This window comes from Capsaspora owczarzaki (assembly GCF_000151315.2).
Source record: "Capsaspora owczarzaki ATCC 30864 unplaced genomic scaffold supercont2.2, whole genome shotgun sequence".
In the NCBI taxonomy this organism is placed as follows: Eukaryota; class Filasterea; order Ministeriida; family Capsasporidae; genus Capsaspora; species Capsaspora owczarzaki.
Window position 1 is genome coordinate 1,906,958 of NW_011887293.1, and position 19,996 is coordinate 1,926,953.

At 54.2% G+C, this 19,996-nt stretch overlaps 7 protein-coding genes across 7 annotated transcripts; 4 read left to right on the top strand and 3 right to left on the bottom strand.

Annotated features, from left to right (window-relative positions):
• Positions 1 to 91: 91 nt before the first annotated feature.
• On the bottom strand, positions 92 to 1,048 carry CAOG_01770 (hypothetical protein; the record flags this gene model as incomplete). Its single annotated transcript, XM_004364581.2, has 2 exons — positions 92 to 778; positions 1,027 to 1,048. The coding sequence occupies 2 exons, from the start codon at positions 1,046 to 1,048 to the stop codon at positions 138 to 140; spliced, it is 663 nt and encodes a 220-aa protein (XP_004364638.1). The 3' UTR covers positions 92 to 137.
• A 1,346-nt stretch (positions 1,049 to 2,394) lies between these two features.
• On the top strand, positions 2,395 to 5,657 carry CAOG_01771 (hypothetical protein). The gene is made up of 4 exons (XM_004364582.2): positions 2,395 to 2,586; positions 2,947 to 3,664; positions 3,753 to 4,906; positions 5,002 to 5,657. Exons 1-4 carry the CDS (start codon positions 2,437 to 2,439, stop codon positions 5,566 to 5,568), a joined length of 2,589 nt encoding a protein of 862 aa, XP_004364639.1. The 5' UTR covers positions 2,395 to 2,436; the 3' UTR covers positions 5,569 to 5,657.
• A 95-nt stretch (positions 5,658 to 5,752) lies between these two features.
• Positions 5,753 to 7,295, top strand: CAOG_01772 (hypothetical protein). The gene is made up of 4 exons (XM_004364583.2): positions 5,753 to 5,936; positions 6,049 to 6,177; positions 6,303 to 7,062; positions 7,154 to 7,295. The coding sequence occupies exons 1-4, from the start codon at positions 5,802 to 5,804 to the stop codon at positions 7,210 to 7,212; spliced, it is 1,083 nt and encodes a 360-aa protein (XP_004364640.2). The 5' UTR covers positions 5,753 to 5,801; the 3' UTR covers positions 7,213 to 7,295.
• Positions 7,296 to 8,980: 1,685 nt separating this feature from the next.
• Positions 8,981 to 10,210, bottom strand: CAOG_01773 (hypothetical protein; the record flags this gene model as incomplete). Its single annotated transcript, XM_004364584.2, has 2 exons — positions 8,981 to 9,876; positions 10,178 to 10,210. The coding sequence occupies 2 exons, from the start codon at positions 10,208 to 10,210 to the stop codon at positions 8,995 to 8,997; spliced, it is 915 nt and encodes a 304-aa protein (XP_004364641.1). The 3' UTR covers positions 8,981 to 8,994.
• Positions 10,211 to 11,106: 896 nt separating this feature from the next.
• CAOG_01774 (hypothetical protein) lies at positions 11,107 to 14,481 on the top strand. The gene is made up of 13 exons (XM_004364585.2): positions 11,107 to 11,195; positions 11,593 to 11,930; positions 12,011 to 12,108; positions 12,229 to 12,419; positions 12,500 to 12,597; positions 12,688 to 12,846; positions 12,938 to 13,006; positions 13,123 to 13,317; positions 13,392 to 13,613; positions 13,706 to 13,812; positions 13,899 to 13,964; positions 14,054 to 14,177; positions 14,265 to 14,481. The coding sequence occupies exons 1-13, from the start codon at positions 11,120 to 11,122 to the stop codon at positions 14,436 to 14,438; spliced, it is 1,917 nt and encodes a 638-aa protein (XP_004364642.2). The 5' UTR covers positions 11,107 to 11,119; the 3' UTR covers positions 14,439 to 14,481.
• On the bottom strand, positions 14,470 to 16,107 carry CAOG_01775 (hypothetical protein). The gene is made up of 7 exons (XM_004364586.2): positions 16,025 to 16,107; positions 15,574 to 15,834; positions 15,337 to 15,426; positions 15,194 to 15,251; positions 14,948 to 15,074; positions 14,764 to 14,845; positions 14,470 to 14,680 (listed from the first exon to the last, which is right to left on the bottom strand). The coding sequence occupies exons 1-7, from the start codon at positions 16,094 to 16,096 to the stop codon at positions 14,591 to 14,593; spliced, it is 780 nt and encodes a 259-aa protein (XP_004364643.1). The 5' UTR covers positions 16,097 to 16,107; the 3' UTR covers positions 14,470 to 14,590.
• A 2,593-nt stretch (positions 16,108 to 18,700) lies between these two features.
• CAOG_01776 (hypothetical protein) lies at positions 18,701 to 19,879 on the top strand (the record flags this gene model as incomplete). The annotated part of the gene is made up of 1 exon (XM_004364587.1): positions 18,701 to 19,879. One exon carries the CDS (start codon positions 18,701 to 18,703, stop codon positions 19,877 to 19,879), a length of 1,179 nt encoding a protein of 392 aa, XP_004364644.1.
• Between the last annotated feature and the right edge of the window lie 117 nt (positions 19,880 to 19,996).

Sequence of the window (19,996 nt, forward strand, 5' to 3'; positions counted from 1 at the left end):
AGCATACGAAAGGTGATCTGGTTGACGCAACGAGAGGCAGCCTCTTTTCGAACGCGCCACAGACAGGTCTGTCGAAGAGCGGCAACTGTCGCTTTTTGACTATGGAAGCGGGCAAGACACCGGTATGGAGTAACGCACTAGTCGTCTGCGGACAGCATCACTTGCTCCGTATCGGACAGGCTTGGGCGGTTTCCCAATGCAGCTGCTGCTTTGGTGAGGCGCTCAAGTTGAGCCATCGTGTCCTTCGGGTCGAGCGCAAGACCGACTCGCTGTTGGGAGCGAGCAGCAACCGCGACGGGGGAGTGTTCGTCGAGCTGCTTGTTGTCCGGACGAGCGGCATGAGCTGCTGCGTTGGGAGCAGCAGGAACGGCGGCAACAGCGGCGGCGAGTGCAGCTTGCGCGCGTTGTGCCTTCTGTTGGAAGACTTGTTTCCGCTCGTCTTCGAATCGCCGAGGCGGGTGTTGTGCCTCGAGGGGGCGGTGACCGACGACAATCTTGTCTTCAGCAGCAGCGGCGGCAGCAGGGTTGACGACACTTCGCCGCTGCTGCTGCTGCTGTTGCTGTTGTTCTTCATGAATACTCATCGGTTGTTGGAGATGGTTGGCGTGTGTCGGAGCGTCAACGTTGTTCCGCTGAAGCAGCATGTCGAGGCTCTCGTGGGAGGGCGGTTGAATCCGCACGCCCACCGCGTCATTGTCTGCAAACGAAGGCGGCACGCTCAGCAGGTAGAGCAGGTAGAGCGACACTGCCAGTGGGACTGCAGCTGCACATGCGCGCACTACAGTGGCAAGAAAACCGAAGAGAATGAAGGTGAGTGAATGAAGGTGAGTGAAGGGAAGAAGGGGAAAAAAACGGAACAAAAAGGAAAAAAAAAGATGGAGGGTTTGAAATTTTGTTCCTTTGGGGTTTGGAGGTCGTTGAAGGGACTCAGACGACAGAGAGAGAGAGAGGGAGAGGTGCATGACTCGCAAGGGGTAGACACCATGGGTAAGAAGTCGGGAGGCAGGCTTGGAAGCAGCGTCTTACAAAGCAGTCGCACAAGTTGCATTGCTCAATGGAGAAACTAAAAGAAAACGTTGGTTGAGTGTGGACTGAGTTTTCGCAGAGTACAACTTCCAGATCTTGATAGTAAACCGATCGAGACAAACACATGCAAGCTGGTAACGATGAAATTGGAATTGAAAGGGGAGGGGGGTTGGAAGAGGACGCGTTTATTGTTCCACGAAACCGAAATCAGCAGAACGCAGCTATCTCTGAACTTACCATGTGAAGCATATCAGAAAGCAGCATCAGCGTCGAAAGTCTGTCTACATGCAAGCAGAGAAGGCCAAGTGAGACAAGACGCAAGCTTCAAGAGATCGACAAAGAAAAGGAGAAAAAAGAATGAAAAGGGAGCAGTGCCTTCAGTAGGAACAATGTACAGTTTAAAATGGATGCCCCACCATTTGGTGTCGGCTGATCGCCTATTTTTCCCTTGCGACCACGTTGTCATCATTGGCAGCTCATGACAGAAGAAAGAAAAAAGGAAAGAAGAAAGAAGAAAGAAGAAACGGAACAGAGGAGCAAAGTGAAGAAAAAAAAACCCAAAACCGAAGGATGCTTACCAGTGCGATCCAAGGGGCAAAGGGGCCACCTTCGACACTGCGATGCAAGCCATCAGAGCTTGCTGCATTGCTCATCGGCAAAAGGCTTCAGGCGGACGCGGGGGCCTGATCAGAAGAGTGAGATTCTCGGGTCGATTCTCAACGGCTTGATGCTTTTTTTCGATGGCAGTTGGATTGCAGTGCCTTGCAATGCCAGATCAGTACCAAGCCATCGTTGTATCTCCATTCGAGGCAATGCACGACATCGAAGCGCGGACGAGACTAGAACAAAGCAGAAGAGAAACCAAAATAAAAAGTGGGTGAGCACATGGCGAGCACATGGCGAACCACAAGTAAAGCCAACATTCAAAAAGCAAAAGAACAAAGACAGGAAAGGCTCAGTAGCATGTCCCTCGGTCAGAGGGGAGCTATATCACGCGGAGCACAGACAGTGCCAAGACACTCTGGGCGGAGCAGCGAGAGGCGGAAGAGAACCCGAAGGAAACTCCGGCAGAATGGAAAAGACTTCCACGTCCGCCTGTGCCTACCCGCCGCCCACATCCAGAGCCAGCACTGCCGCGCGTGCCCCTGCAAACTCATTTGACGCGCATGAATATTTATACATTGACTCATCAGCGCTCTCCGTCGGTATTGTGTTCAAAGTCGAGACAGAAGAAGAAGCAGAAAACAAAGAAGAAAAAAAAAAAAAAAAACAAAAACAAATCATACGAAACTCACATTCAAAGCAATAAAAGACTGTCAAAATCCGCAAAATCCAAATCAGGATTTTGTCACTTTTTTTTTTTGGCAGATTCTGAGTTCTTTGGGAATTTTCTTACTTGCTCTTCGAAAAATGGGAGACCGTCAGCCACCCATCCCGGCGCCCAAGCCTGCCAATCTCAAGCACCACCTCTCCAAGCGAGCGCAGCAGTTGCAACAGCTCGTCGCAGAGAAAATGCTCGATCGAACCAAGACCAGCCTGGACGTGGACGCCAGCACCCAGGTGAGCGACAAACCAAAAAAGGGGGGGGGGTTGTGGCATTGAGTGGGCAAAGAGGACAAAAGAAGCAAAGTCTGAAAGAGGGGCGACGATGACGAACTGGAAAAAACAAAACTCAAAACTTGGGCAAGGAGGAAACGAAAAATTCTTAGCAAAACACAGTACAAAACAAACCGACTGCAGCCCTCGCCCTGCATCAGTGCATCTGCGTTCCAACAAGTACCCCAAGCAGCAATAGGATACACCCAGTGTGGTGAAGTGCAAGCGTTGGTTAGGATGGGGATGGACGACCGAACAACAAAGTCGAATCGCAGGGTGACTGACACTTTTTTTTTGGTTTCCAAAAACATGAACGCTGCTCAGAAACTGGATGCTGCGCGCGGTGCACTGGACGAAATGGTCCGAGCTGCGGCCAGAGAGACCGACTTGACCAAGCCGTTGCAGACATACGCGCAGTCGTTGCCGCTAGAGTCGACGCTCGCTCAGATGCTGCTGCTCGTCGCAGAGTCCCAGGCCGAGCTCGAGCGCGCTCACGAGGATTTTCGCGTCACCAACAACTCGAGCTTTATTGACCGACAGCGCACCCAAATTCGCCTTGCCCAGGAGCTGGTAGAGGCGCATGCGCAGCTCGATCGCGACCGGTTGTACTATGACGCGAAAAAGAACGCGTTGCAGACAACGCCGCCGGGCAAGCAGCAGGACCGACGCAGTGCCAAGGTCACGGCGCTCCGCGCCCAGCTCGACGAGCGTGTGCAGCGCTACAACAACCAAGCAGTGACCTACTTGCAGGGCCTCGAAGTGGACCAGATGCAGGGGCTGCTCGCGCTCCTCACCAACCAGCACTCATACCACCAGCGAGCGACGCTTGCGACCGAGGCTGCCATCCGAAAACTGGTGCTCGGCTCGCGCATGTCGTCGACGTTGAATTCCGACACTCCCACCATCCAGTCGATTCTGGGCGACCAAAGGCGCGTGCCCGTCTCGCCGCTGTGCAAAGGGGTTGCTGTCATTTCGCACGCCCGCCTCAATCCTCAAGATCTCGCGTTTGAGAGGGGCCAGACCGTGTTTATTCTGCGGGCAGGTGAGGGATTGTTCGTGCATGTGTTTGATTCGATGAGCGATTGACGTGCTGAAGAGTCCTCTCGTTGACGCGGTTGTTGTTTGCATAGATCTGCCCAACTCTACTGCTGAAGGCATGACGGTGGACGGGCGCATTGGTGTCTTCCCTTTCGACTGCGTCAATGTTCACGGCAAGGCGGTTTCGCCGTCGAGCGCACAGCTGCCGCCGCTGCCTGCATACCGGCCCATGCAAGATCTGAGCGAAACCTTCCATCATTCGCACGGAAAGCACCAATCGGGTGCTACTCTGGCAGTGCCGGTGGGATACAGCGCATCCACTTCATCCAATTCGTCAACCGGCAGTGGCGTAGAGCCTTCAGCACCGCCAGCTGAAGTGTATGCGGCACAAACGCCTTACAGCAACCAGGGCACAGTGGAGCCGTCCTATTCCACCCCGTCTTCCCAGCCGCAGTCGACCACGCAGCAGCGGCGACCGTCTGCCAGCTTGCTCGTGCCTCCGACTTGCCCAGCACCAGCTCCCCCGCCGGGGTCCGCTGCTGCTGCTTCTTCTTCTTCGTCTTCTTCTGTTCCTGCCCCAACTCCTGCTGCCTCGACGACGGGCATTTCTCCAGAAGCCAAGCCACACCGTCCGCCCCGGCAGCCTGGACAAGGCATGGCACCGGTTGCTGCACAAGCTGCACCGCCGCGTCCGACTGCGCCAAAGCCGGTGACTCAAACGTCCGCCACCAGCGTTGCACCCGCGTCATCGTCGTCTGTGCCGGCACCAAACCCATTCCTGACACAAGAAGCGGCAGAGCGTCAAAGGCAACACATCGACATGCGGATTCTCGGTACAAAGCAGGGTGTCGAGTCATCCAAAATCAACCCCTTCCTGACCGATGCAGAGCTCATGCAGCTCGAAGGCAACGCACGGCAGCAACCCGTGCCGCGCACCCAGCAAGCGGCCACCAGTGCATCGCCAGTTGCTGCCGCTCGGCCTCCTGCAGGAGCGCAGCGCCGAGCACCGCCCCCGCCACCTCTGTCCACTCTGCTAGAAACGCCTGCTGCTTCCCGTACCGACGCACCTGTGGCAAGCCATAAACCTGTGCCAGCCCGCCCTTCGCAAGCGGCCATTGCGGCTGCGTTTGACGCGTACGGACCCACGCCTGCCAGCAAGATGCCCTCAACGAGTTACTTGGACATTGGTGCAGCCGACCAGCAGGCAAACAAGGCGGCAGCCGACCCGCTTACCTCCATGATTGATGTACGTGGGGTGGGGTAGAGTGTAGCTTGTGCAGTGTTATTTCGCGCCGGTTTGTCACCTTAACTTGGCCACGCATTTTTTTTTGTTTTTTGCAGTCCGTCCTTGCTAGTCTCCGACAGAGCATCTCCGAGCTGGATCGAGCCGCTGCTGCACCACCCAATTTGCTTGCGGCTGTGTTTAGCGAGCGCCTGAAAGACGAGCGTGGGAATCTCGTGTGCAAGGTGATTGACCAGGCCGACCGCGTTGTGACGCTCTGCGAGGGCCTTGTGAGCCATGTAGCAGCCGCGGTCAAAACGGCACCTGGGGCTCTCGACAGCTCCAACGATGCGCTCATTTCGAGCGTCTACATGACCAAAAACTACACCACAAACATGCTTGTCGACCTTCGGGAGCTATTGGCGACCGTGGGTGGCACGACCGAGCGCCAGCAAATTGTGCAGTGCATTCGCGCACTCGTTGAGAATGTCATGGGAGTGGTACAGTCTGTTCGTCAGGTGCATGTCCGCAGTTCCGAGGCCGCGACCGCTTTGCAACGCGAAATTGCCCAGAAGCACAGCACACGCCTTCGCGACGCTGTTGCCGGACTCATGGACGCCCTGTGCAATGCTCCTCCTCCGTCCCCGACCATTTCTCAAAAGCGGCGAGTCTCTCGCGAAGAGTGATAGCCTTTTGTTGGATTGTCTTGGGCTGTAACAACGATTTTTGTAAAGTCCTGCATGAATACTTTTTAGTTCCAGAGTTCCCATCCCCAGCAATTCTCGTGTCACTCATGATCAACACAAAACAAACCTCAGTGATTTTGTTTACGCCTCCGAAAAAAAAGAGTCAAAGGTCAGTCTCAGTTTGTCTCAATCTCAGTCTCAGTTTGTCTCAATCTCACAACGTTAGCAGCCGCATGTCGTCGTCTTCGCCACCAAGCACGCCTGCTCGCTTGGGCCAGCTCGGTGCAACGCTCTACACATGCGAGACGTGCCATCGGCGGAAGGTTCGGTGCGACCGACAGGCCCCATGTGGCAACTGCATCCGAATGGTAAAACGTCAATGCGCGCGCAAAGTTGAGCCAAAGGCTCCCATCGTCACAGGACGATCTCGACTCACTCCCGTTGTTTGTCATCGATTCGCACGGGTTTTGATTGGAGCAGGGAATGTCGGCGACGTGCGTTGCGCGATCACACACGCCCCGTCGCGTCCCGCTGCGCCTCCACAACGACGTTCGAGAGCGGCAGCTGAGCGAGCCGGTCGAGATAGAAGGTCTCCCAACCCCAAGTCCGGTGAGAATATGCACACAAGAACAAGACAACGCCGAGAGCAGTTGGAAACATGACACCACCAGGAGGCGGGGGAGCATGGGGACGAATTGCTTGTCACTGACCATCGTGTAACCATTTGGATGCAGGCACTCGTGTTTGAGATTGCGCGCCGAATTCACCAGGTCGAGCAATTGGACAAGGAGATTGCGTGGGACGATTCCGAGGAGCAGCCGTTCAATCCGGAGCGATATCGGGCAGTGCTAGTGAATGAGGACACGCTCTTAGACGACGAGCTGCTCTCCGATCGCGAGTCAAAGCACGAAGAGTCTGATCACTCTACATCCCAAGAGAGCACGAAAAGCAATGAAGACAGCAATGCTGAAGAAGATGGTGGCACTCAGAATGATGATGATGATGATGATGATGATGATGATGACGACGACGAGGACGAAGACGAGGACGACGAGGACGAGGGCGACGCTGAAATTGACGACAGCGATGATGCTGATGAGCAGACCAGCCGTCGTGCAACACGCAAGGCGCAGAGTCAGAGCCGCGCATCTCAATCCTCAGCAGCTATTGGGACCCCGAGGGTGTCTCCGCGCAGGCAGCAGGCTGAGGCGACGACGGCGACTGGGCGAACGCTGCACGGCAACAAACGGGCTCGAAGCGAATCGTCAGGCTCAACTTCATCGGACAGCGACGACTACGACACTGCCTCATCTAGCGATGATGACAATCGTGGCGATGATAACACTGGCGATGCTGCGTCGAATCAGGACCGAGCTCGCTCGCTCACGTCGCGTCCACGACGTGTGACTGTTGAGCGACTTTCCCATCGAGAGCGTGTTCGCCGACGAGACCAGGCCATGCTGGGATTCCGTCGCTCGGCACACGTTGCCATAGGTATGTGGGTTGGTTTTTGGAGTGTTGCAGGTGGTTTGTGCGTTGGTAGCAATTGATTGACTGTTTGCTTGTTATTGTGTTGTTTGCGCAGGGTTTTGTGTGCAGGAGCAAATTCGGCAACTCGTGCACTCCATCGCAGATTACATGTGACATTCGTCTGCTTGTTATGACCTTTTTTGTGTTTGTGTGTGTGTGTGTGTTTGTAGTTAATATCAATACTTTTTGAATCGCTGTTTGTGGAACCAGTCGTTTCGTCTGTGGTGTTTCATTGTTAAAATGCAGCAAGCGGAAGCCGTTCTCGTGCGACGACTGCAATCACTCAGTATGTTCCAACCGTAACTGTGCCTGTTGGCCTTATGAGCAAGAGTGCACGTTTCCACTCTATCCAATCCGAATCCAATCCAGAGGATGGCAAACATGGAGGAGGCCTTGAAATTGAAAATTTGGCGCCAAAACATTCTCAATCGTTTGGTTGCGCTCTTTGTTGGACTGCCGGCATTGTCAGACTGCCCGCTGGCCGAGGCGCATGCGTGGAGCACTGAACGAGCGTTTGGACCTGGCCAAGGCCGTCTTGAGCTGATCGAGTGGCTCGTCCAAGAGTAAGGAGTTTGGTGTATTGGATGCAGAGAGCACTGGATCCACGCTCACCTGCATGCGATGATGCACTCCAGGATTGACCCGCTGCTCGCCGGTACGCCCATTCGTGGACTTGCGCAGGATCAAGACGCGCACGCCCAGCGCGAGCAAAGTGAGGGTCATGCAAGTGTGCTATTGAGTGGACCAACCATTCATTGCGTTTCACTTGTTTGGTTTGAACAGAACTCTTAATCTTGCTGGCGACGCTCGGGCTATGTGAAGAAACCGACGTGCATCTCATTCAGGTAGTAGACAGTCATTGATATTGATGAACATTCTTCATTCCGGCATTTCGCGCGAAAAAAAGCAACGCAACTGCCATCTCACTTGACCTGCTCGCTGCAATGGTTGAGTAGGGCACTGCGCAAATTGAGCGACAAATACTATTGATGAACAGCCTGACAGAGCTGGCAGTTATTGCTCGAAGGCCCGTGGCGACCGACCGATTGCTGCAACCAATGCGAAAAATGAACGAGCTCGCCGCCTCGGACGCACTCTGGAGCATGCTGTCCACAAACGGGAACATTCTAGATGCCAACATGGCAGCGATGCTTGCCGGCGATTCAAAAAAGTAGGTCAATTAAGAAACAAAAGGGGAACATCTTTTTTTGTTTAAAGGTCAGCTCACTTTTGAACGAATTTGACAAACAAATCAGACCTGTGCCGAGCCTGGTACAGCTGCAACAAGTCGTGAACAGCGTGCAAGGTGCCACCGAAGAAATGCAATCACAATTGCAGGACCTCCTGACGCATCTGGGACGCGAGCGGACGGAGCAAGCATTGCCGTTGCTCGCGGATGCCCAGCAACAAGCCCAGTTTGCAGACACGGCTGTTGCATTGCGTGATGCACTGCATCAGTTCAAGCAAGTCGCTCAGAGGGATATTCGACCCTGGCTGCGAAAAGCGTCGCCAGCACCCTCAGGTAACGTTCACATGCAGTCGCAACGATCGTTTCAGTGTATGCTCGCATTCTGAATCAACACGCTGCATTCATGTTGCTAGAACTCGGAGCCGCGGCTATGGCTGTATGCGATCAACAAAAGCGGCTCAATCAGGTACGGATTACCGACTTTGCAGGCATCCTCACAAACAAACGCTCATTTTCTTTTCCTTCCTTCCTTTTTCACTATTGCTCCAGTTTTACGGCAACCTCTCAACGACACACAAGCTTCTCGCCAAAAGCATCACAGCTGCCACAGAGAGCAGCCCCGCACCAACCGACAGTGTGGACAAGCTGCGTGAATTGTTGCAGATGGCTCGCGTGGTTCAAGAGTATTTGGCACAGGTGGCAGCTGCTTATTGAATACACACACCCTTCACTCCATCGTTATCGATCACATACATTGCTCGCACGTTGGGCAAATGTGGGGCGAGCACTATATGCAAGCTTCGGATGACCACGGAGGCGGCAGGTGCTGCGCGCTGCTCTGCCTGCAAAAGCGCCGCCTGGAGCGCAGAGTGCTCCTCTTCGTCATAGTGCCCTCCTCGCTTTGCAGCAGCTCCGAGCGCCAACTCGGCCATCTGAGTGGCATGATTCATGCGCGAGGACAGCCGCCGCAACAAGACGCGCATGTTGATCAGGTTGGACCACGCCAATCCCAACGCAGGGATGACGGCAGATCCCCCAGCGCCGCCGCCAGACAAGTGAGCGTATGCAGAGGCCACAGCAGGATGGCCCCGTGGCAGCCGGACTGGCGGGAAGATGGCAGAGGCGACCAGCGCGGCGTCTTTCGGCGGCTGTTGCCAACCATCGATCGACTGCATCGAAGCCCAGAGCAATGGCATTGTAGAATCGTCACTGGAGTTGGATGTGGCAGACCCGGAAGATGAGGATGATGATGACGATGATGAAGCACTCGATCCGTCACGGCGGAAATCATCCGACACTTGGTTGATGCACACGATCGGCACATGCAAACGGCAAGAGAGCTCTTGGAGACAGGTGCCGATGCGCCCAAGGCTCTTGGCGCGCTGGGACAGCTGCGAGAACTCGTACTCGCCGCGGAAGAGAGCCGCCACCGAGTCCAGGACCACAAGGCGCACGTTCCGTTCACGGACGAGACGCTCCAGCTGCCGTTCGATGACGATGAGCAACTCATCCACCGAGCCAATGTGTTGCACGTAAATGTTATCTCTCGGATCGCCCGTGGGGACCAACGCGGCCAGCGACTCTGGACTCTGAGCGCGCCAGCGTGCAACAAAGGGATCGGTGACTTGGTGCAGGCGTCGCTTCGGAAATGCACTCTCTGTGGCCAGAAACGCTGCACAGCCAGCCAGACCACCAAGATGCTCGGGAAGCTGCACCGTGAGACAGAGCTGCAGAGCGAGCTGCGACTTGCCCGTCGCGCTTTCGCCAACAATCTCTGTGATTCCCCGCGACAGAATGCCGCCACCGAGCGCCCGATCGAGCAATACACACCCAGTTGTGAGTCTGCGCACGCAGCATCCGTGTGCACACGAGTCTGCACTGGCGCAGCACGCCAGCAATTCTCGTGCGGTGGGCGCTCGCCATTGCGTGGTGTTCTTGCCTGGACTTGGAACGGGATGCAGAAAGCGCGGCAGCACAGCGCGCGCAATGGCGGATTGCAGGTCTCGAATGTCCGTCTTGTTTAACCGTGTTACTCGCTCGATTTCCGCCGAGCTCAGATGCAGAACCTGTGCCAGCGTTGTGAAGCGTGCTTCAAAAACCAAGTCCAAATGTGAAACACGCACACAAAGCGAAACACAACACAATAAAGTCAGCAATCGCAAAAACCCAAACACTGAAACATCAAAGTCAAAGTGCAGTCAGCGTGAATGTATATCAAAAGGCGCGCTGGGACGTGGAGTGCAAGTGTGAGCGAGAAACGAGATTGAAAAGCAGAGTGAAACAGAAAAAAATTCCCGCCAAAAACCAAAAACAAAGCGTGCAATGAGCAGGTTGTTTCAGACGCTCGGCGTTGGTTTGGCTGGCCCAGAGCACCGCCACAAAGCCAAGCACCTTGAGAAAACAACACGGCTTGAAGGAGCGTGACGGATACCCCCCCCCTCTCCGGTAGAGCTGCAACAACGGGCCAGCATCCAGACCGCGGGGGCTGTTTGCAAGTCGATGCAAAAACGAAGCGCGCGTATCGTTTACCCGTGTGCAGTGCCGCCACTATCCGTGGGGCCAGGTCAGCAATCTGGTCTAGCAACGCAGGTCGTTGCGGAGCGAGCTCGGAGGGCGATCGGACGGACGCAAGCGATGACGACGAGAGCCGCTGAAGGCTTTGGCTTTCGCTCGGCGTCCGACTCTGGCTTTGACTCGAGCTCTGACTACTTGACATGACCATCCAGCACAAGCAAAAATAAAAGAGTGCATCAGCATGAACGCCACGAAAGGTTGGATCTCTTGATGCACAATCACTCTCTCACTCTATTCTTTTTTCTGTATTCTGCTCGAATGGCGACGACCAGCGAGATTATCAGCGAGTTTGCGGACATTGGGCAGAAGCTCTCCGACGATCTCGTTGCGCAGTGTGAGTGGTTTCACGCGGTTGTACGTGTTTGCACCGGTGCAGCTAGTGGTAGCCAACGGCAGCGCCGAGAGTGGGTCGGAGGACTTCAAGTGGATGTTTCTTGGTTTTGGTTTTGGCGGGAAATCGGCAATGGATTTGAGAGCAGTGGCGGTGCTGCCTCGTCGCACCACAGACCCTCCCGCCCCTCGTTTCATGACAGATACACATTGTACAGTAAATGCATGGAGTACCACGCGCTGCATCGGTTGGACGACGGCGAGAAGGAGGGCGGCACGATCAAATCCATCATGATAAAGGATTTGGCGGGAAATCATCAACTCCATTTCCTCACTCACTGCTGCTGCGCCACTTGTCCACCCTGGCTCACTCTGTGCAACTGTGCTGCATCTGACACCAGGCTTGACGATCTGCAACCGATTCGACGTGTCTGCCGAGACGCTCGCGGCCAAGTGGGAGGCGTTTGCCAGCGCGAGCGATTCGTCTCGCCGCCTCGGCGCCGACGACCTCGCCTCGCTCCAGAAGCAGCTGCAGGACCAAGAGCGACAACAACAAAATCAGCGCTCAGCCACCAAGAAACGCCCGGCCAATGCGCCCATCCCAACGACCGTGTCTCCCGCCAAGGTGGACCTTGCCTCAACCACCTTTGACAAGCGCACTGTTCACATTGTGGATGAGTCCATTCTCAGTCTCTACGGCATGTCTGACCAAATGTCCTCACGCAGCTCGAAGGACACGGTGAGTTGTGATGTTGATGTTGTCGCGTTGTGAAAAGCGCAAAACGCTTTTTGACTGACACTGTAGAATGTGTCGCGCAGCCCAACAAGCGTCCGTTCGGCACACCACCGCCAAACCGCGTCTCCGACACCATAGGCTCACCCTTGCTGCTGTCTCCGACCAGCCTGTCTCCTACTCGGTAACACTAAACCTGGATGAGGCTCCTTTGGCTAACTTGAGCGTTTGGTGCTAACTTTGACTGTTTTGGCTCCCCCCGTCCTCATCTGAAAACAACACTTGCAACCTCGTCCCCTTGCAGCAACCTTCCTTCGAAAGCCTTTTCAGAGCGCTCGAATGCAGGAAAGGTCGAGTTCATCTTGAACGAGGCCTTGCCACCGTGGCGACGCCCTGCCAACGCTGGTCCGCGCACCATCGACATGGGCATGTTTGAGAGTTGCCAACTGACTCCGTATCGCTTCATGTTGCAAAAAGTTACCGACAAGGCTGAAGGTGAGAGAGAGAGTTTACAAAAAAAAAAAAAAACAAAAAAAAAACTCAAACACTTGTCCCTGACTGTGAAAACGCTGCAGTTCTCGACCAAAAGATTGAAGAGTTGGGCGCGCTGATCCGCAAGCAGCAACTTCCCAACGCGCCAGCATCGTTCGACCATGTTGGTCTCGCCAAGCAGGTATAGCAGCGGCAGTTTTGCTTTTGTCTTTTTTGTTGGCAAGTTCCGCCGCCTCAGTCCTCTCCTTTCGCACCATTTGCTCCCCAACAGGCCATGGCGACCGTTGCTGGTCGCATCTGCAGCGATGCTGGAAACGGAAAATTGAACGATGTCTCGATTCTTCTTGAAGGCTCGCGCGACGTGTGCAACGGTGTGCGCATTCCCCTGGACATGCGCTCTTTGGATCACTTTTCAGCCTTTCCTGGACAAGTCAGTGCTGATTTTGAGATCTGGCTTGACCAGATTGCGTGGTGCTGGCAACAGTAGCGAACTCTCATTAATGCGATGTTGAATGGACCAGATTGTCGTGGCTCAAGGATATAACATCACTGGGACCAAGTTCAGCGTGCAGCCGCACTCGTTTTTCACGGTAAGTCCTGGAGAGAAGTTGCTGAACAGGGTCTGTGTTGTTGCTTGTTGAATCTGTCAACCACCCGGCAATCCATTCTCAACCGCCCTTCGTCCCCGCCCCTTCTCTCTGTGCAGAGCGCACCCAAACCCATGCAACAAACCGAAACGGCACAGCTGTTGGACTACTGGGCGCCGTACCGAAGCGGCAATCGGCCATTGTCCATTGTGGCAGCTGCCGGTCCCTTCAGCGGAACAGACGATCTAAGTTTTGCTCCCTTGATGGAGTTGGCCACGCAAGTTGGCAATTCAGAGCCGGACGTGCTCATCTTGGTAGGGTCGAGGTTTCCAGAGCCTGAAGTTGACGCTTTCACAAACGTGCTCATTTGCGTATTTGTCTCTTGTAGATGGGTCCGTTCGTCGACGAGCAACATCCCGGTGTTGCTGCAGGAGAGTTGGATGTTACCTTTGAGGATCTCTTCCGCGAGGCGGTCAACGACACTGTGCACAAGCTGCTCAACAGCTATTCCGGGCTTCACATTGTGATTGTCCCCTCGCTCCGCGATGTTGTTCATGACAAAATCATGCCTCAGCCTCCTTTCCCCGAGGAGCTGGTTCAGCCTCACGAGGTAAGTATGCCTTGTTTTGCCGAACGGTGCTTCTTCTTTCTTCTTCTTGTGATGCTCAAAATCCGACCCTGGATTCTGTATTCGATGTACAGCGGCTGATGCTTTGCTCAAACCCCGGAACGTTTGTCATCAATGAGGTGACAATCGGCATTATCACGTCCGATATCTTGTTCCACCTTAGTTCGGAGGAGACTGCACGGTATGGCGCACAGTCGCATTTGATCCATCCATACGAAACGAATCTGTGACTGACCCCTGTGATTCTGTCAATCTCGTTTCTTTTAGAGCTCGAGCTGGCGACACGAGTGATCGTCTGGCCCGCTTGGCTGGGCATCTGCTCGATCAACGCAGGTATGGTTTTGGTGCGTTTGAACTGCATATTCCACCTGCCCGTTGTGGAGCTCACGTCTTCCATTTTCTCGACTTTTCGCAACAACCAGCTTCTATCCGCTGTTCCCTCCTGCACTCGGCACCAACACCGAGCTGACGCATCGCAAGCAGCTCGATCTTCCCGTGACGCCCGATGTGCTCATTCTGCCGTCGGACCTCAAGTTCTTTGCCAAGGTACGAAGATGAGTGATTGTTGCACGTGTGGCATTCTTGGGCAAGGTACTTGGTGTCTCATCACGCAACGTCGTTCATTCTGGCCAGATTGTTCAACAAACCGTGTGCGTGAATCCTGGCCGCCTCACGCGCGACAAGACGGGTGGCACCTATGCCAAACTGACCGTCTTCCCTCCACGTGAAGAAGATGTTCCTGCTGGCATGAACACTGTATTGCACCATGTCGCTCGGCGGACTCGTGCCGAGATTGTGCGCATTTGAATGCATGCATGCCGGTTTGTTGAAAAATATAGCCTTGTTCAAATTTGTTTTTTTTTTTGGTCACAGCTAAACATTCAACCCGGTTCTTTTGTTTCTTTGTAATGATACAAACAGGGAGGAAGCAACTTTTGTTTTTGTGCCAGAAATTCAACTCATGCCGCCGGACGCGCTGCTCCTTGAGCGGCGCCACCAAGGCTGTTCATAACAAGGTAGATGATGACACCGGGAACGATATAAGTCCACTAAAACAAACAGAAGTGTCAGCAGGAGCAAAGTCAGCAAGTCATAAAATCGTGAGCGTTGACAAGACAGAGGAGGCTCGTACGTATTTTTGAATGAAAGACTTTTGGTCTTCGGGCGTTACTGGCTTGCCATCGGGGGTGCGGAGTTGCTGAGGAATGAATGGGCTACGAGGGACCAACCATTCAGATGTGAGGAAACAAACAAACAAACGAAAAAACAAAACAAAAAAAACACATGCTCCGTCCAAAGTCGGCAAAACAACATACTCTGGAACGGCCGAAACCAAGCCAATGGTGGCGCGAGTTCGCCAGTTGCTGCCTTCAGCCACGGCCTGCGCCTTGGCGCGATCGCAGCCGACGGATCCGGCCGAGTACGAAACGGCAAACGCCAGACCTGTACAGAGTCGGCAAGACAACGAGTGGCAAAGATTGAGCCTTCGTTGCGCCCGCCCCCCCCGCTTCCCCGCCCCACAGTTGCATCCCAGCCAAGTACTGCTCGGCTGCAGAACCTACCACGCGCGTCAAGATGGACTGCCAAGTTGTCTTGGAGATTGGAGCTCAAAAGAGCACACTGCCAGCCAAGCAGAGCGAATCCATGCCCAAATCAGCGAGAGGCACAGCAGATGCTTTTTGCACAACGGACAAGCCACACATACAGCAGGAACGGATGCAAGTACGGAGGAAGAGTGCTCGCCGACCGTGGATGTGAAGCGAATGCGGTACAAGTCGTCCGCCGCAGCCAATCGCTGCAAGGGCGTGCATGTACCAAAAACCAAAAACAACCGAAAACAACCAACGCAAGATGAGTCGACAAAACAATTCGAGCTTCACAACAGAAGAGAGAGAGAGACGCTTGTTGATGACAGCACGAAAACATCAGGCACAAACCCCACCTTGAGCTGCGACAGCTGCGCTCCAGTCAGCGGGTTCTGAATCAGCGGAATGATCTTGGGACGTCCTGTGGTCGCCGAGACCAACGTTGCGGCTGCCGCTGCATCAGCCGCAGCGAACGCGACCGTGGCTGGGATTGGGAGGCTACCGCGCGACTCGAACGCGGCGCGCTCGGCGCCACCGACACCGGACAAGTCATGCTCGATCGTGTACACTGGAACCACATCTGATGCAACCGGCGATGCGGTTGTTGTTGCTGTTCCCTGCACGGACCGACACACAACATCCGCAACCAAAACGGAGCAGAGAACGGTGAGATCTCGGCTTCCTGAATGCATGTCAGCCCCAAGACGACAACAGTGGAGCGGAGCACACGAGGCAGGAGCAAAGAGAGCCGAACACGCGTTAGCGAGATGGGGTTTGAGGTGTGTGTGTTGGACTGGCCAAACAAACCTGGTCGTCAAACGCGAATGACGGCGCCGCAGCGAGAACCAGCAACGCGCCGAGCAACAAAAGCAAACGCATTTTGAGCAATGAGTCGAGCGAATGAGGGAATCGATCTTCAAGATCAGGCTTTGCTGAAAATTTCCATTGGGTTGCGGCGTTTGTGGCGCGCGAGGGCCGGGGGGTCGATCTAGAAATCTCAGCGGTCAACTGAACCGTGCTCGTTCTCGAGCTCCTTTTCTGGAGAACTACAGCCGTGACGTCTTGTTGTAGCAGTCGTGCAACGCTGTACTCTCGTTAGGAGTCGCGAGTCGAGCACGATGAAGAACTGGGCTTCTGAGCAGATTTTGTTGCGATTGTTCGTTGTTAGTTTTGGTGCTCGATCCATTACCCCACTAGACTCGTGCGCCTCCCTGTTGCTATCCATCCACAAAACGGACCACCAAGGCTGAACAAAATCACCAGGACTAATCCGAAATCCTACTCTGAGCGAAGGTGTGAATAGTTTATGGAAACGGTTGACGTTCAAAATTTCAAAAACATGACTTTTCACACACCAGTCAATTAAATCTCGCGCCCGCCTTCGCAGATTTGCAAAGCCCACCACGACGCACGAGAAAACCCCACTGCACGAGGGTAAAGTATGACGAAAGCCCGAGCCACTGGGCCGTTCAAGGCTTGAGCAGAGAGCCCAACGGAGCAAACATGCCAAAAATTAGCAGCTCGCAGATCAAAAACCTGTTTTGAGAGAGGCAAAGAGTTGTTTCGGGCTGCTCCGAGGATGCACGAATCACCATACCTAGCAAGCGGAGAGACTCGCTGCATTCGAGCTGGAAGAGGGGCGAGGGCTAAGAGCTGGCAGAGCAGGGAGGTGTGAATCATGCTAAGACCAACCCCTCGAGCAGCAGCTCCCAAATGCCTCGACCAGCGGCACGCAGCTCCCTGAGCTGGAGAGACTCATAACTGCTTGCTGTTGTTGTTGCGATACTGTGGCGAGAGATGGGTGACCAAGCGAAAAGGCACACGTTACGATTCGAAAAAAAAAAAACCAAAACAAAACGGAAGGTGTGTTCCCTGCGGAACTGGGGTGTGGTTGACGACAGCCCAACTCGACCTTCGCGCAGTATGAAAGCCAGAGCAGGGTGTGCAGAAGCGCGCCATACAAGGCTGAAAGCACGCTCCAGCCTGGAGGACACGTCTGGCGTTTGTTTGCGTTTATTCTGATGATGTGGTGGTACAATGGGAGAGCCGGCGAGTCATCGCTCAACGTCAATCACGCCAAATCATTCACTGTCACAATGCAACCCAAGCGGCTGGACACAAATCCGGGTGGACCCAAAGAAAGCCCTCAGCTTACCTTTTGTCTCTTTTCTGTTGGTTCTTCGATTCGGCATAACTGGGGAGTTTAGAGACGCTGCAATCGAAAAGCAAATCGGAGACTTTGCACGCGCCAGAAGAAATTTTCAAAAAAGCAAGGAGAAAACCAACCGTTCGTTCCCACTGTAAGGTCGCTCCTTGGACCTCTTCCATCCAATGATGGCTGCTGTCACACACCCTACCGGAACTGTTTTAGTTTTGATGTCTTGTCCCCAATGGACGACCCTGTATTGGGGTGAGAGAGGTTGCTGGTTTTTTTTTCTGGGATTTTGAGATTTGTGCTTTCGGGTCATTGTTCGCGTTTGGGAGCAACGCAGTCCATTTTTGCACTTGATCAACCTCAACAACATGGCCCTGGCACAACCATGCCGAGGCCCATATCCCCTTCATGCAGGTTCTCCTGCCGATGGATAGTGGATGACTTTCTTGATTATCCGGCTTCTTTCGAGATCTTGTTTTCAAAACTGGGTCCCGTTGACGGCGACGCCTCCACAGTCGAGAGTGGTTGTCACCTTTGCCGCAAGTATGAGCACCCCACTTGCAGCGCTGCATTAATCCACGCCTGAGTGTCAACACACAGCGTACACACAGCGTGCGTGCTCCTGTGGGAGATCGGTGAATTTTTCATTTTCAAGCGCGGTTTTTTTTTGAAGAGATGTGTCCTTGTAGTCCAGTTTCATGCTTTCAACCATGAACTAGATCTACACTGCAGCTAAGACGCGACACACCATGGTCCTCGTTCTCAACCTCTGCTTTGAGCCGCTTCCGCGGTGAAATTGCAAATTTTTGCGGGCTCTGAAGGGAGATCTGTGCTTTTGGCTCTTTCGCGCAATAAGCGGAGAACGGTGTGCGTTGGTGCGGCTGTGCAACCATCTCGACCACACCGGACACTTGCAGCCTACCCCATTGTGGAGCGTTGCGACCACTCCCACCACCTGCTTCTCTCTCTCCCTCTCTCCCTCTCTGTCTTCTGTCCCCCATTTCCCTTCCCCTCGCCTCTGATCGCAGTCAAAAGCGAGTAAAACGAGATTCGTGCTTTTATTTTCCGTTTCAATTCCACGATGTCATGATTTGAGCGGGAGGTGCTAGCTCCCACCCGACGTGGCCGAGGCCAAGGGACTTGCACTCAAATGGCCGCATCTTTTGGCATGATTCCTACCTCGCCTGGATGCTGTGGACGGGAGCGAAATGTCGACTGACGGGGGAGAGCGAGAGAAAACGACTACATCAAACCAAACCTGAAACCTGAAATCATTTCTGCATGCACGTCTCATCCCGTCACATCAATGGTTGCCAGCGACAGATTCAATGAATCATCAGGCTTTCGGCCACATGGGCAGCATTTCTGGCCCAGCAGTGCCCGGCTCGGAGCACCTCGCAATGTCAGCCAATGGGCCTGTCTTAGCTCGAATCGCTGCGAATTTCTCCATGAGCCCAACGACCGAAGAGCAGCTGCGACAAATGTCGCTGGCTTGCAAGCTGGCAACCACTCAACCAAATCAACCAAGTCAAAAGCCTCTTGTTGTTCTGCGTCGGATTGCAGCCAAGCCACAAAGCCCAACACCCGTGTCGGAGCCAACGCAGGAGACCACCACCACCAAGCGACGAGGACCCAACGGATTTATTGTGTTTCGCACAATGAATAAACACCGATACAGTCATCTCCCCAGCCGAGCGTCCAGCATCGAGCTTGGGAAACTCTGGAAACAGCTCTCGAGCGACGAGCGCGTCACATTTGAGATGGAAGCGCAGAAACGAGAACTTCTGCAGCTCAACACAAACAAGCCTGCTCGAGCGACCAAAGTCCGAAAGCCTCGTCTCTTGTACAACAATCGACTGACCGCGGCTGGCCGTCGCCAAGCGCAGCAGGTGGCAGAAAGCTGCCTTCCACGCTCATTCCTTGCACATGAAACTTTGCATGCGGATCATGAAATGTTTCCACTCGATGTTACTGACGCGTCTTCCCTCTTTCCCGGGTCCAAAGCTTGCGACCCACCGATCTTGTCAATCAGTTCAAGCAACAGCAGCACGTTCAGCAGCACGACCAGCGCTGCGCTTTCACTCGCGTCTGATAGCTCGAGCACATTGGCAGAGCCATCTCCGATCTCCGACTCTGACAGCAGCTGCAGCGTCGATGACTGGCGCAATACCAATCTCGAAGCGCCTTTGCATCCCCGTCCTTTTGTTCGGCTTTTAGGATTGAGCGGTCAAGACGATGACTGTGAGAACATTTCGAGCTGGCTTTTACCACCTGCCGAAACTGCTCCTCTCCCGGTTTTGCCTGCTCCTCATCCGAAGAATCTGGCCTGCCAGCTTGCGCAACGTGCTACCTTCGTCTCTGCATGCCACTCGCCCACTCTAGTGTGTCAGTCGCCGGTGCCGCTGCCGCCGCCTTCGATTGCGATTGACATGTCCTGGTTGGACTGGGCAGAACGCGATCTCGCAGTGCGCTCTGTCGACAGCAACCAAAGTTCTCCTACGCAATAGTTCCAGGTGTCACCGTGTGATTCTCTTGTAACGGCAGGAGCACCAGCAATATGCTGCGCGCTTGTATGGGATGCTGGGACGCGTTTAATTTTCGATGGTTGTTTGATTTGTATTGTT